Source organism: Lissotriton helveticus, chromosome 12, assembly GCF_964261635.1.
Source record: "Lissotriton helveticus chromosome 12, aLisHel1.1, whole genome shotgun sequence".
NCBI classification, from domain to species: Eukaryota; Metazoa; Chordata; class Amphibia; order Caudata; family Salamandridae; genus Lissotriton; species Lissotriton helveticus.
Genome location: NC_136073.1, coordinates 427,578,807 through 427,595,587, shown reverse-complemented (window position 1 = coordinate 427,595,587; position 16,781 = coordinate 427,578,807). Strand labels below are relative to the sequence as shown.

The window sequence follows — 16,781 nt, the reverse complement described above, 5'->3', positions numbered from 1 at the left end:
GGAATTAGCATTTAAAAAACCTTACTTTACTCACACAAAACCATTGAAATTCCATATATAGTTAGTTGTACTAACTATATATCGCGCACCCGCAATCCACTGCTGATCATGTCACATATTACATCATTCATGACATGGTCAGTGACATCACTGATGACATCTCAAATGACATCACTGATGACATCACTGATGACATCTCAAATGACATCACTGATGACATCACTGATGACAACATCCAGTGACTGTATGTTTCTGTAAAGTTAAAATATGTCTTACATATTGAAGAATGAGTGGATGTAGAAGTGTCTGAACAAAGGATTTAGTAGGTGCATGACTGACTGTATGAGTGAGTGATTAAATGTGTCTCACTGAGTGCATGGGTTAGTGACTAAACTGTCTTAATTTGTGCATCATTATGTCTGTTGTTCTGTAAACTGCTGCATGTGTTGATCAGTAGCTATATGATTAACTATATGGGTTATTGATTGGTTGCCCAAGTATTTGTATGGGAGACTGAGAGTGTGTATGGGTGGATGGGAGGTGTATGACTCTCTGCATAGATGTATGGGTTCAAAAGTGCATGTGGAAACAGCTGTATGGGCGGTTGACTGTGTGCATGACTGTATTGGTGAGTGAATAGATATCTCAGTGCTACATGTCAAAGTAAGTACATATGTAAAATACAGTACATGTGAGAGTTGACATATATAAATAACTGTGCATAAGAGCCAGTGAATGTGTGAGTGGCTGTATGGATCATTGTGAACTTGTATCCAGGATTGTATAAGTGAGTAAATATGTTTTAGTATATGTTTGAATAAGTAAGGTGTGTTTAACTGTATAGTTAAGGAAATGGAGGTGTGATTGATTGTTTGCATGACTGACTAGGTGTGTGTGTAACTTCATGGATGAGTGACAATCTGTGAGTCTGTGTTTACACTGAGTGTATCTAAGGTTTTATTAGAGTCTGAAGAGGTTCATCGTATTATCACATGAATGATGTCATCAGTGATGTGATCAGTAATGTCAAATGAGATGTCATCAGTGATGTCATCAGTGATGTCATTTGAGATGTCATCAGTGATGTCATTTGAGATGTCATCAGTGATGTCATCAGTGATGTCACTGACCATGTCATGAATGATGTAATATGTGACATGATCAGCAGTGGATTGCGGGTGCGCGATATATAGTTAGTACAACTAACTATATATGGAATTTCAATGGTTTTGTGTGAGTAAAGTAAGGTTTTTTAAATGCTAATTCCTAACTATATATGGTTTATAACCTATGGTTTTTTCAGTGAATATATATATATATATATATATATATATATATATATATATATATATATATATATATATATATATATATATCCCAGAAGAATTCAAAACAATACCATTTCAGGCATAGAGTGATGCATAAATTATGCAAAAAAGAAGCTGATAACTCTGGTTAGTTCCCAAGGTTATGTGGAAAGCAGCTCCTGTATAGAGCACCCTACAACACCAGTGACACTCGAAATTTGCTCACCTCAAATGTCTGCTTTTCTATCATAGTCTTTAATCATAGGATTAGCACAGTGCCATCCACGCACAGATAGAAAGGGACAAAGTATCTTGCCATACTCTCAATTGGAATGGTATCACGACACTGATGATTCCAAGTATCCGATTGGTCCAAATGTTTTTTCAATTTTAAAGTCTATTGAATTTCCCTAAAACATCTTATATCAATAGTGTGTATATATATATATATCTAAACCACAGCAACTCCTACCACTTCCACTCGTGGCGGCGAGGAAGGAGAGACGGACCACAGTCTTCAGGCAAGTTGTTTATTTAAACCTTCACATCCAACAGCTACGGCAGATGACGCGTTTCGGGCTGGCAACAGCCCTTGATCACATAGAGACTGTATGTGAATTAGCCATTTTTAAATGCTGTTACAATTCCGCCTCAAGTCACATGGTACAATCACATGTTCACAGAAATAAAAGGCAGACTGGTATCTACATTTTGAAGTTGTGGCAATTATACCTTATTTTCTCCATTTTGTGATAACAAATCGCCTATTAGGTGTAATACAGCAAAACTTAATTTACCATATAAAACTGCTAAAATACACATATAATTTTGTGCAATATTATTGTTATTGCCGCATAAATGCGTTTTTCTAATACACCAACAACAGTTTTGTAATGGTTCCAAATTCCTGGGTAAATCCGTGGAAATAGTCTGTACTTTATGAACATTATTCAGTGAAATTGCATACATTTGTAGCGAATGTGCAAAAAGCAATACGTAGCAGCAATTTATAATATGTGCAAAACAGTGATAAATAGAATCTCTAAAATTTAGAGAAATAAATAACATGTTTTAGTACGAAACAAATATGACTAAATATATACAAGTAATTAAAAAACCCTGTATTCATAAAATTCACATTTGGCTAGTTTTATAGTATATAAAAAAACAATTCATTCATACTAAAAACAAGGTGAAATAGTGTTGTGTGTATTAAAACACCATCATATATCATGCCGACGAGGAATTACATTTAAAACTACCCTAGAATGCGAACAACATTGAATCTGCAGAGGAGGGCTAATAACATATTAGTTGCTCCTATAAAAATGCTTCTTTTACAGACTGTTTAAAGATACAATAATTTGTGACGGATAGTTCATTTATCTTAATTCACTAAAATATTGTCTACAGCTCCTTTGTTTTATTTAGTTTCATTCAGTTAATCACAAAGTCCTCAAACAGAAACACTGAACTAGCAACTTAGAGAAAGGTATACATGTCCTCAGAGTTGTTCAAACCGTTAGGACATTTACTATCAAATTTGAGTATAAACCTAGTCTCAAGTTGTCTTAATAATAGTTCTCTGTTGCCACCTCTGCGTTGTTTGGGTACAGAGGCCACAACAAAATATTGCAAACAATTCACGTTGTTATTATGGACCTGTTTGAAGTGGCGAGCCACTGGGTAAGTGGGGTCACTATGGAGGATTGCTCGAAGGTGCTGTAAAATCCTCACGTGCACCTGCAGCTTGGTGCTTCCGATGTAGTTCAAGCCGCAGGTGCACGTGAGGACATACACCACAAATTCGGTTTTACAATTGAAACTACCCACTATTTTACTTGCAGTAGTGCTAAAAGGCGTATGGTATTCAATTTTGTTTGTTCCAAATTTACATGCTCTGCAAGAAGAGCACTTACGAAAGCCTGGAGTCGGTTTAAGCCAGACGGAACTGGTTCTAATCTCAGGACTCGGTTGGTCCAGAATAGAACCCATATTCCTAGCTCCTCTAAATGTAATAATGGGACTTAGCGGTAGGCTTGTTCGCAAAACCGGGTCAGTAAGGACAATAGCCCAGTTTTTGTTAACAATAGATCTGATCTTCCGTTCATTCTCACTATAGGCTGTAATAAGTCTAGGACATTTATTGTCTTGAATGTCTTTTCTGGGAGCATCGAGTTGTAGAGGCTGTACTACAACATTGGCAATAGGCTTTCTCTAGATCTTATTCTGGCTTTAGACATGGCATCATATAGCATCTTATCTGTATAACCACGGACTTTGAGTCTTTGCACTAGAATGTTTGCGCAACTTTCAAAGTCACTATCTACGCTACAGATTCTTTTTAAGCGTAGTAGCTCCCCGTAGGGGATACTGGCAATAAGATGCCGAGGATGGGAGCTGGTCGCATGGAGTGTAACATTAACAGCAGTTGGCTTCCTAAATAGTGTGCTTTCCACTTTCTTTTATGTACAATTTGACGTCTAAAAATTCTAACACTGTTTTATGTACGTGGGAAGTAAAGTGGAGATTCAAGTTGTTGATATTGATAGCATCAATACATTTTTGTGCTTCCTCTTCACTTCCTTTCCATGCGATAAAAATATTGTCAATGTACCTAAGAAAGCACACTATATTTTTGTCAAATAAAGCCCTGTGTTCTTTTTTCAGAACCTGTTCCTCCCACCAGCCCACGTGCAAGCACGCGTAACTGGGGGAGAAACAGGCTCTCATAGCCACGCCTCTAAGCTGTCTAAACAGCTCTTTGCCAAACAGAAAGTAATTGTTGTTCAAACACCAATCGATTAGGCTGATGATGGCTTTATTATGTTGGTAGAATTCGCTGGGTCTTTGTTCCAAAAAATACTTCACTGCTTTAAGACCCTCGCTATGATCAATACTAGTGTAAAGCGATTCTATATCTAGCGATATCAATAACATTTCATCAGACCAAACTAAGTTCTTTGTCTTAGATAAGAAGTCCCCAGTGTCTTTCACATAGCTAGGTAACATTTTAACCCAGTCTTGCAGAAAAAAGCCTATATATTGGCCAACCTGTTCCGCCACACTACGAATGGCGGAAATAATGGGTCTACCTGGAATAGGAAAAACAGCTTTATGCACTTTGGGTATCAAATATAATATTGGCAGCACCGGATATTTGAATTCATCTTGGGAAATTAATCTTTCTATGCGCCATTGCGTAAGCTGTTTTTTCAATGTGTCAGTGGCCTTCGTGTAGTTCTTGTGGCTTGTTTTCTCATAACACGCAGGATCATCCAATATATATATAACATACTGGCGGTCGCCGGTAGGTAGTTATAGTTAGAACCTAGTTTCCATAGGAAAAGCATTTTTTGATTTGCTAATAACTTTGGCGTCGTTTGACGAATCCTTGCGAAATTCTCCCCAAAAAAAAGACTAAGGTTAGCTCATATCCTGAAAGTTTGGAGGTGATTCATCAAGTGGGGGCGGAGAAAAAAGAGGGGTCCCAAAACATGTTTTCCCCATGTTAATTTCCAGAGGAAATGTTGCGAAGGGCCACCGCCCGAACTACTGAACGGAATTACCCCAAAGTTGGCAAAAAGGTAGAGCTTGGTTCAGAAAAGCGACCTTTTTTAAAATGGTGTAAATCCGTTCACTAGTTTTTGAGAAAATAAAAAAATAAAAGTAAAAAAATCAATTTCACACAGGAAACTTTGGGCAAAGCTACAGCCGAAACTACTGAACGGAATTACCCCAAATTTGGCAAAAAGGTAGTGCTTGAATCAGAAAGCAACTTTTTTTTAAATGATGTAAATCCGTTCAGTAGTTGCTGAGAAATTAGAAAAATAAAAGTTTCGAAATCTGAGCGGAGCCTAAGTCCCAAGCACAAGCTTTACTGTGATTGGCTGCCAACACTCCAAACCAGGAAGTGTTGGCAGCCATCTTGTGACTTGGTAGAAGCGAGTTACCAGAAAACAGAGAAACAAAGATATAAAACAAGAGAAGGGGAAAGGGTAGAAACACTCTGATCGTCTAGGCCTGCTCCGGAAGTCCCAGAAGGAGCCCCAGGACCAAAAAAAGCATATTTAAAATAAAAAAAAAATGGCCCAATTTGCGCTGGGGTTGCAGGTTCCCGTATTTTATTTTAATGAGGCCCTTAGGTGGGCAAGGTTCCGGGGGCATTTCTTAAAAAAATAATAGTGGGGGCTCGCTGGGGCTTCACTCATGTTGGGAGGGTGGTAGCGCAGTCCCCCTCCTGGAGCCTTCCATGTGCTTATAACTTTGGCGTAGTTTGACGAATCTTTACGAAATTTTGCAAAACGTTTCTCTTTTTTGATCAGCTGCTATCTTGAAAGTTTGGGGGTGATTGGTCAAGGGGGACTGAGAAAAAAAGGGGGTCCCAAAACATGTTTTCTCAATGCAATTTCCATTGGAAACTTTAGACAAGGCTACAGGTCAAACTGCTGAACGGAATTATGCCAAATTTGACCGAGAGAAAGGTCTTGGTCCTAAAGCACACTTTTATTGAAATGGTGTAAATCTGTTTAGTAGTTTTGGAGAAATATCACATTTTACAGATATCGATATTTTAGAATTCTGACATCTGATTGGCTGAGGGGTTACGAGCACGAGCTTGCGGCTCATTGGCTGTGAACTTGTTAAACTAGGAAGTGTTGGTAGGCATTTTGTGATTTAGTCCGTCAGCTTGCATCTCTTCCTATACAAGCCATCGGGTCCGCAGTTCTACCTCTGCAAGGCAACACTGAAAATATACCACAGCTCTGTCTCTGCGAGATACCCCCTTCACGGTTCCTCTCCCCACATCACCAGTTCAGGTTATGCTTTTAGAAGCCAGTGCGTCGGCTCGCAGCTCTTGGTCTGCGAGGTGTCAGACATTTTGTGACTCAGTCTGGGTGCATGTTTGTGCTACTTTAATGCGGTTTAAATTGAAGACATACTTTATGTTGACATGTCGGCGAGTGCAATGACAGCGATGTACAATGTCTTGGTAGCGCAGACATGTATATACCTTCAATATTCATTAAAAATGCTGTATTCCAATCACTCGAAACTCAAGAGCGGTGTGAGCGCCGCTGTTCATTCGAACTAGCTCAGCATATTGTGAGTATTAGGAAAAATAGCAAAGAGAAATAAAAATTAAGTAACAAGCCGGTCACGATTATATGAGACAGGCATCTCATTGCGATCTATTAAGGGAAATGGCATCAGCACACGTTTTCGTAACAAATGCAAAGCGAAACAAAAGACCCTTACCTATCTGTCGGTACCTCAGGCTCGAACTGAGCTGGATATGGAGGTACCGGGTAATCAATTAGTCCGTCTTTTATCTCGCATGTTACCACAACTGTAATCTATTAAGTTAAAAAGTGGAGCTAGGAAATGACTTCACAAAGAACTACAGGATGACGTAGTAGAACTAGGGAACTGTAGTTTTGTACTTATGTTCTATCTGCCTGATAAAACTATGGGGAAAATGGCAAACAAAACAGACTTAATCCCATTGATGGTGTCGGGGAATCGCGATTCATTGCATGACTAAGGGAAACAATCTCATTATAGTCTGTCTTCTCTTAAAAAGTGAGCTGTATAATTTGTGTGTGAACAACTCAGCTAATTTTGAGCTGATTGCCACCCTTCACACCAACTATAGATTAGATAAGGTCACGTTTTTTTTCTGAAATTATCAAATCATGATTTATAGTGCGGTCCATGGTATGGCATCATTTAAACCTCCTATATCACTTTGAAGCTTAAATACTCACTTCTGTTCTTTAGTGAAGAGGAATTTCGACACATCGCTTATATGTGCCGGTATGTAAGGTTTTTCCAAAACCGTCCACGCAAATTTATCGCCCATATGATCACATTCTAAAAAATGTCTTGTCAATTTCGTGGTTTGTTTCTTACATCTGAAAGTGCTTTTATGTTCCAACATTCTGAACTTCACTTTACGAGTTGTCATTCCCACATATTGGATTTTACATGGGCAAGTTATTAGATAAATCAAATTGTCACTATTGCAGTTGGTAAAGCTCTTCTGCACCCAAGGTCTGTTGGTGCCAACGCTACGGTTTTGGACTGTTGGGTCTGAGGACAGACCGCACAAGCTCCACAGGGAAAATGGCCCTGGACTGCGGGAAGATCCCATAGTGTCACCACAGCTCTCGGGGATAATCCCTTAGGCTTAGTATGTACTAGTTTGCCATATAAGTTAGTGCCTCCCTTAAATGAAAAGAGAGGAAGGGAAATCTTATCATTGCAACTGTTTAGAAACCGCAAGTGTTTTGGACAAATTTTTTAATGCCATTTGCCAAAGTGCTGAAAGAATTGACAAATGTTAATCGCCCTAACAGTGGTTTCTCCATTGGTGGCTCAAGTAGTGCATCGCGATTATTGTTTTTGGCACATTTAAGGGAGCGATGTACAAGTTTTTTAGGATACTTTCTGGCAGTTTGATGATATTCCACATGTACAGGCTTTATAAGACGATATCTTGATTTTTACAGAAAGTGAAGAAGAACGTGACAGGTGCTGTGCAAGGTTTTGAGCACATTACAAACTAGAGGAATGACTGTAGAGCCCAGCAAGTGCAAGCTTCATGTACAAGAAGTTGAATATTTAGGACACTCTATTTTGGATTGAGGAATTAAACCTAAGTTTTGTAATGTAGATGCAATCACAACTGGCACCCCTCCTTCTGACAAGGACAGTTTATGCTCATTTCTCTGCCACTGTGAGTGTTACACCAGGTTTATGCCAGGTTATGCACTTACTGTGAAGCCCCAGAGATCTCATTTCAAAAAAGGTGCAAAATTTGATTGGAGTGATTCTGTCAACGCTGTTTTTGAAGAAATTAAACTATTGGTTTTGAATGCTCCCACTCTGCAATCATTGGTGTCTACTGGCAAATCATTAATTACGGTAGACGCTAGTCTCAAGGGGCTTGGAGCAATCTTTGATCAGTGGGTTGAGGGGCAAGGAAACACCCTTGCATTTGCTTCTAGAGCTCTGTCCAGTGCTGAAAGCTAATCTAGCACTATAGAAAGAGATTCCTTGGCTATTGTATGGGCCTTGCAAAAATTCAAAACATATATTTGTGGCAATTCCTGTGAAATCTTCACTGAGCAAAAGCCTTTGGTGCTTTTATTGTGTGGGAATGGCTTTGGCAAGGCATCTGCACGTTTGGTTTGCTTGTTATCCTAAATTAAAGTAGTATGATCTAGTTGTTAAGTACATTCAAAAGGGGAAGAACATTTGTGTGGACTGTCTGTCCCACCTTCCTCTTCTTTGACAGTGATTGCCTTGAGGATCGTGACAGGGAGTGTGTTGCGAGTCTCATTGATGCTGTATCTGCTTGTCAAGCATTGTAACACAAGATGAGTGGTGTACTGCTATGGCTGAGGATGATGTTTTGAGTAAGGTGGAGTATTATGGCAGAAGGAAATGGCCATCTGAGAAAACTCTCAGTGGAGAAATGAGGTGTTTTACTCAAATTGCTGAGGAGTTGTCATATGCAAATGGACTGTACATCAGAAATGGTCTATTCGTTTCTCCAGCAAGGCTCAGAGAGAGAATTATTTGTATGGCTCATGAGGGACATATGGGAGTATACGCTACCTGCAAGAAGATAAAGCAAATTTATTGATGGCCAGGTTTAGATAAACAGGTGTCTATATTTGTTGGTGTGTGTCCTTGGTGTGTCGTTGCAGACAAGCATTGGTAATTGTCTAAGAAACAGTTATATCCAGTTCTCTTTCCAGACAAGACATGGGAAAAGATTTCCTTAGATTTTTCTGGGCCATTCAGCTGCTTCCATCTGACAAGAGGTATCTTTTAGTAGCCATCGATTACTTCTCGTAGTGGTTGTATTAGTCCTTTGTAGAGGTAGCCAACTCTTAGACAGTGATCACTTTTCTTGAAAACATTTTTAAAGTGGAAGGATCACCCTGCTGCATAGTTATTGACAATGGCATGCACTTTGTCTCTAGGCAAATGGGGGATTTTATGAAGAAGTTTTATGTAAAGGACTCTCTGGTAGTATTGTATAGTCCATCTAATGGATTAGTTGAGATGGCTAACCGTTTTCTAAAAGAAGGGATACAAACAGCTCTTGCAGCTAACATTAATGTTGCAGAAGTTTTGCAGGAAAAGGCTTGGGCATATCACACATTAAAAAGAGAAAAGAATAATAATAATAATAACAAACTGCTCAAACAAAAAGCACCCCTAATGTCCTAGAGCAGTTTACAATTATGTATTTTCTTTTAGGTGGTGCAGGGGCAACACCAAACAATATTTTTTAATGTTGGTGTGCAGGTCTGCAGGAAGTGTCCTCAAGTAACTTTAACTCGTGCCCTCATCTTGGCACTGCTAATTACCTCACAAATTATATCCTTCATGACAGGTGATATGACATCATTGATAACATTATTGAAATTACATCATTTATGACTTAAATTTACATGGTTTGGGCATGGGTTATAGTTGCAGTAGATAACTAAAACTAGTGACTTTCAGTGGTTTTCTTTCTTAAAAACTGTATTTTTCACTGACATTTTCACCTAACTATACTATAACAACCCTTTAACCATTGTGTAAAAAAATACGTATATGTATGTTGTTTGACAGCCTGCTTATTTCGGTGGCACGTGACTGGGTAAGACACCTACTTAAATCACCACACTCCTTCACGTCTTCAGCAAGAAGATATAGGTACACTCTAAGGTCTGATGAGCAAAAGAGCAATATTTATTGGCAGCATTCACAACCAGACCACACCAGAATTTAGAGGGTTGTACAACGCAGGTAATTACTTCGCACGCCTTTGCCACGCATTTTTAGCGTCATGTTTTTACCGCGAATATGCATTTAAAACGCATGCCAATACTACGCATTGTTTTTCAATTTAAAAACAATGTATTTGTGGAGGGAGACCCCCCCAGCCTCCCCAACTTACCTTAAATGCATGTTATTGGCATGCGTTGTAAATGCATATTCACTGTAAAAATATGCGTGCTAAAAAATGCATGGTAAAGGCACAACGAGGTAAAAACCTCGTTGTAAAGGCTGCTTCCCACTTTAGAGTGTACGCGTATCTCCTTGCTGAAGGTGTGAAGGAGTGCTGTGATATAGATAATTTGACATAAACCTGATCATCTATTGAGGGACCGAAGCAATATCAATAATCTTCACAAAATTTTGCTATCCTGCACAGGCTCAAATAAGAGAGTCTCACTAAAAAGTCCCCAAGGGCATAGTCCCAAGTATCTGTAGGTTAATCTGTTAATATATCACCATATTACCCCCAATTTCAATGAGTAGAAAGATTCATTAGAGACTAAGAATGTACTGTGGTTCAATGGCCCCGATAAGGGAGCAATTACCAATAGGAATACCAAAGTTGGGGAAGGTTGGGCGCTTTTTCAAATAAGTTAAGGGGTGGTTAAAAGGTACGTCTCATCTAGATGTGTGGAGGCCTATCCCAACCAAGTAGAAGTATAGATAAAAGGGGGTGGGGGTTGGTAAGGGAAGAGTCATAGCAACATGAGTTGTGGAGTCAGAGCTCAGTTATGCAGATGTAACCATAACACGAATTAGCATCTACCATACGCGGCTTTAACATTTTGCAGAATTAATAAGTGTATTGTCCTTTGAGCATGCAGTGGCTATCTGTGTTATTCAGTGAGAGAGAGAGAGAAAAATCTTTGTTTATTTAGACCATAGTCTTTTAAACAATACAAAACACAATCGGGATCCAGATAGTGTAGACAATCTAAGTTTTACAATTTAATAAATAATTAAAATACTATACATGTTAAAAGAAGGTGGCACCCTTGGAAACATACTATTCATTAAACACAATTTACAAAGATCTCTAAATTCCTAAAGAAAATTCACGTTAGTGGGAGAGCCCTAAAAACATTTAACATCAATGCCCCTCCTTCAGTTTCTCCCTTACAAATTATTGTGTGGCCTTCAGGAATTTTCCTAATCCTATTGCGATTTCCAACGAGGGCATATCTGTAAGTAAACAAACCGCTTGGGCACGCAAATTTATCTTATGTGATAAAAATATTGGACCTAAAAACAATTTCCGTATGGCAAGGACAAATGTGCAATCAAGCAATATGTGCAAAATGTAATTTCTTAGTCCTAGCCCACAATTACAATTACCGTCTGAGCCAATCAATGCAGCCTATATTTTTCTGTCTATCTTCCAAGGGTTAATCCCAGTTCGGGTCCTTAAGATTTCATGTCTTAACCCTTGGTTGGGCAAAATATCTAGATACGGAAACCAAGCTTCCTTTGCCCATGAGCTTTTTAGCCAATGGACCGATTTTTTCTCTAACATATAAACAAGGTCCTGTGACCTTGAATAAGACTGCCCTTGTTCCCGTTCTCTTTGTAAAATCGGTCACCAAAGTGTGCTGAGAGAGTCTCACATTAAGGCGCCCTGCTACTTTCTGGAGGATTCTTCTCACATCCTTTGCCCAACTGAAGCTACATGTTTGAATCTCCTCTCTGCACCATTGTGAGACCTTCTGTAAATCTCCTGGGTCCTGATGCTTCCAAAATCTTTACAGGGCCATTTGGCACTGCACACTCCAAGATGTTAACCCTAGCTCCATTCTGATTGCTTGAATCATTGTGCAGCTAGGTAAAGACATTAATATTTCTTTTAATTTTTCCTTCTTCCTGATCACCCCCATATTTACCACTCACGTAAAGAACCTCAGCCCCATACAATACTTGCGGGGGGATCATTGCTTCAAATGCCTTTAACATTGGTCTGTGTGACATATCGCCACATTCTTTTTTTTTTTTTTTTTTCTTTTTTTTTTAAACTTTGTTAAACTTTTTTAGCCCACATACGGACGAAAAAGCTTTTGCTTTTTGAGCCTCCAGGTGGGTGCGCCATTTTAGCGCACTATCAAACCACAGACCTAAGTATCTATATTCTTTAACTGCCTCCAATTTGTCTTGGCCTAAAAACCAATTATTCAGTGTCCAAGTGAGTAAAATGTGATCAAATACAGTGGATTATGTCTAAATTGATCTTCATTTTGTATATAAGTTGCTTATATGAGGACATCTGTGCATGACTTGTCCCACTTTGGACTAGGTTCCAAATCAGTCTGGTCCCACTTTGGACCAGATTCCAAATCAGACTGGTCTGATTGTGAAATAAAATGAACAAATCTACAAAAGATGGTCGACTGAGAGTAAACTCATTTCCTTAATAGCAGGAACTTTCTAATTAGACAGTTGCCTATCATTGTTGGGTAAACTCTCATTCTAAAGTAAGAAGGGCCAATTTTGAATGCTTTATGAGATTCAAGTGTTTACAAATATGTTGTGTATCCTTTCAATTAGACTCTCTTCTCATTACTATTTGTTTTTATTATTATTATGTTAGGAATGAGAGTGCAAGATCCGGATATGGTCAATAAATCAACTCAGTCAGTGCTTCCGCGATATGGACATAGTTTACTTGAAGAAGCAAGGGCGGAGATTAAGGACAGGTATGTCATATTTCGTATTCTCCTTTTCTTTTTTTAATTTTTAAGCATGTTAAACCTTTTGTATTGATATATGTTTGAAATGTCATGTGAATTACATCTGTAAGAATATAGAGGGTATTACCAGTAAAAATAGCCACATTTGTGACGCAGGCATTGTCCCATCTCATAATTTGCTGGTGTCTTAGACTGTAAAATATGTTGATGTTATTGTCTTTTTTTATTAAGGCTAGCCAATGCTACTGCATATTTCCTTTTGAATGGACTCTACTGTTTACACAATTCAGCTTGCAGAACCTCAGTGATGTGAAAACCAATGCTCATTTGCTCTCTAAACAAATGTCAGGAATCAACAGGCAAATCTGTTAATTCCCTTTCCCACCGCTTCACCTAAACTTAACTGTGTAGATGGTGAATCCTTGTTTCATAATTTGTATTAGATCTTTCAAAATTATGGGTCTGCTGTACCCCTAAAGTTTTACAGCTCCGAAGCACACCCGGGAGTTTGGTGGATCGGAGAATGTGTTAACCTTGAATCACAAGGCAATGTGTCACAGGGACAAGGTTTAAAACCGCATTTCAAAATACAGTCAAATAAAGAAAGTACAGATGCAAAAAGTTCTGGAGCTTAATTCAGAAAAACCATGAGCATTTATTACAAAATTTTAAAAGGGCACGATACAGATAGTAAAGTGCAAATACAGCAAATCACTTAAATGCATAAAATCATTGCTATGAAGGCTCTCAGTAATAAGAACAATGCAGAGCAATAGGCAAAATCATTAACAGGGAAGGTCTCAATGTGCAGCAAAATCAGTAAGAAATTGGGCAGCATCTCTAGTAGCACAGGAAAGGACTCTGGATCACCCCAAATTCAAGGGTTTATATTGCCATTTCTGCCACAGCAAAAAAGTTGGACTGCAAAGTCACCATGGTTTGAGCAAAAATTTACATTTTCAACAAATCAGCTTTACAGATTTTTAAAAGGTCATGTAACCCAACCACCTTAGCACTAACCTACATGGTTATTAATGCAGCCCCTCTGACCTAATGTCATCTTGAGTTGTCAGAACAAACTAAGTTACATAAACAACAGTGAACTACTGTGAATTAATGTAATACCACATGCAAGAGAAAGGTACTTGAAAAAGTGTTACAGAAGGCCCTCTAGCAGACATTCTTCAAGAACAGTGTCATTCTGAAAGAAATCCACATCTTGCTTGACTATGTGCGGAAGAAATACAAACATGATACGGTAATATCCATTTTGGAGAAGATGGCGCCATAGGCTAACTGAGGCTTAATTAGCATAAGCCAGGGAAAACACTTTAACAGGTCGTAGCAAATTTGTTTCAACTGCATTAGCTCAATGTCAATATATACATATGAAAATTTGAGTGTAGATTAATTGTCCAGAACACTGTTAATAATACATATTCTGAATAAAGTGCACAAATGTGTTATCAGCTTCTTATAGTTGACTGGTTTATTTCAAGAAACACCGAAAAGCGTTGAGTATGTATGGCACATATTGCTGAATGATCTCAGAATTCCTCCATTTTGAATTTGCGTACTTATGTTTACAAATTTAAACTGTGGTTCTCCTAACTAATTATTTTTTTCCTCCAAAAAGATGGAAATTGAAAGATTAGGGAGCTTTCACAATGTTGACATTATTTTCCTCATTTTTTCACTGTATTGCTTACCACTATTCGTAGGTAAACAAGTGCAAACTTAATACAAGTACATCATGTACACTTTTAAGGTATTAATAAGAAAAGACCAGAAAAGTGAAATCCTGATCAATCATGAGCTCAAATTAGTGCTTGCGTGACCAGTGGCATGACAATTTGCTTGACAAATTGTGTGACAAATTGCATGAAAATGTATGTCCATCGGCATGGTAGCATCTCTTTTGGGTAAACACCCTGCTCTCTGTAGTTTTTTCTTAAAGCTTATGCACAAGTAAAACGACAAAAAAGTAGGTAAGAGCTCGACTGTGGTCCTTATGCAGGACATCTATTCTTCCCACATAGGCATATACACTCTTCCATGCCTCTATCACTGAGTGCATGCTACATGTGCACAAAGTGTTCAGTGCCTCTTCTGGGGTAGGAGACAGTACATAACTACAATACAGTACAATGTACATTTTAAAATGATTAAAAACAAACAGGAATTGTCATAAACCTGGAAAGTTAGTATCCAAATCAAACATGAATACTCCACAGAGATGTAGTCATTACAGCTTGTTTTTAATGTGCACTGATAGACCCAATATTTATTGTGGGTGTGGGCACATTACATTATTTTCACTGAAAACATTTTTTGTGAAACAAATAAAAACATTAAATAAAAAGGTTCTCATATAAATGGTACATGTTCATCTGTTAAATTAGTGATTTTTTCCTGTTTTCCTGTTCACAAAACATGCTTCTAAAAGGCTTTCACTCACTCACATCCTCTATGAAAATCCACACACAGACACCTTTCTCTCAGAACAGGTACAGCATTTCAGCAGCAGCGTAGGTTTCCAGGTTTCCTTTGCAGGCAGAACTATAAACAAACAAGCTGCAGGAGTGCAAAAAGAATGGCATCTTTGGTGTGTCCTTGCTTGTGGTGTTAACATGTGATTAACATGTATGGTGGAATGTGGTGATGTGCATTTGTGTGAGGGTTGAGTGAGCAGTGCAGGCAACTTTCAGGGCCAGCGGCATGTGTCTTTGAAAGAGCAGCTGGCTGGGGCAAAATGGGTCACATTGACCGATATGCCACAGCTTTACTGTGCTGCCTGCTGTCCAAGTGAGTGACCAAACATATGAGACGAAATAAGTGGTGCAAAGGAGAGGGGCCATAAGCAGTGCAAACTATGCTACTGCAGGAGGATGAGAATGCATTTCTGACCCATTCCAACCATGGCTTCACAGCCACAGAGCCTCCATGCTCTGAAGGCATGCATTTCCATGGCCGCAAGAAGAGGACATGCATCATATATTGGTAGATTGCAGTTGAAAAGGTCCCAGGTATGTGGAAAAGTTATTTGCATAAACTACTGTCTGCCTTTAATGCAGTAGCACAGTGGACAGTGAGCCTGGGTGATTTTCCCAGAAAGGGGATGCTTGTGTAAAGAAAATAGGGAGGGCTGATGGGGTTGTGAAAAAAGTCTGCTTCAGGAGAATGTGACAAGGGCACCACTAAACCGTGAAACGTCTGATCACGGGAGTGAGTTCTGCCTGCTGATGGGCGATGTCTTGGGTGACCGACTCCATCAGAGACAAATGTCAACTCGTTTCAGATTGGGCGGTGGGAGAGTTTGGGAGTATATGAGGGCCCCTTCTCCCAATTAGACCAGACAAAAGGCTTGTGTACAAGTAAGTGACAGTGGGCACCTGCAAGGAGGAAAGCAGAGGACGATCAGGAAATATTGGGAATGCATTCCAACCGGAATTTTCCCCCAGACACCATACCAGCTAGCTTCAAGCACTCTCACCACCCACTTCCCTTGACAAGACACAATCCGTGAGAGAGGGCACCCTCCAGGGTGGTGGATAGAACTAATGTAATTGAAGTCTGCAACAGTTGAGTCCGCTAGGTCAGGCGAAGGTATGAAGGGTGGCCTGGCACTGTGGACAGCCACAGGGCTGCTGCTACAAAATGCAGAAAAAGAACTGCTAGGCAAAGATTGGAGGATGATTATAGAAGCACAAGTGTGGCAGGTGAAGGGGGCATCATGAGGCAGGGGAATGAAGCACAACACTGGAAAAAAGCATAATGCGGTAAGGAAGCAGTTCATTCCTTTGCACACCTCCGCTTACCTTAGCAACTCGTCTCCAATACAAAATGCCTCAGCGAAAGTCAATAATAATGACAATGCCTCGGTCAAGGCCCTCTCCAGAAGCCAGTCTCCTTAGTTAGTGATCGTTCGATTCCCAGCCTCACTTCCATCCAT

At 39.2% G+C, this 16,781-nt stretch overlaps 1 protein-coding gene across 4 annotated transcripts in view; it reads left to right on the top strand.

The window, feature by feature from the left end:
• The window catches only part of RPGRIP1L (RPGRIP1 like), an 827,898-nt gene that overhangs the window by 154,453 nt on the left and 656,664 nt on the right, over window positions 1-16,781 (top strand). For all 4 annotated transcript variants that reach the window (XM_078668308.1, XM_078668309.1, XM_078668306.1 and 1 more), the window contains exon 5: window positions 12,730-12,835. In XM_078668308.1, coding sequence (XP_078524434.1) covers window positions 12,730-12,835 — 106 coding nt within the window. The remainder of the gene's footprint in view (window positions 1-12,729; window positions 12,836-16,781) is intronic.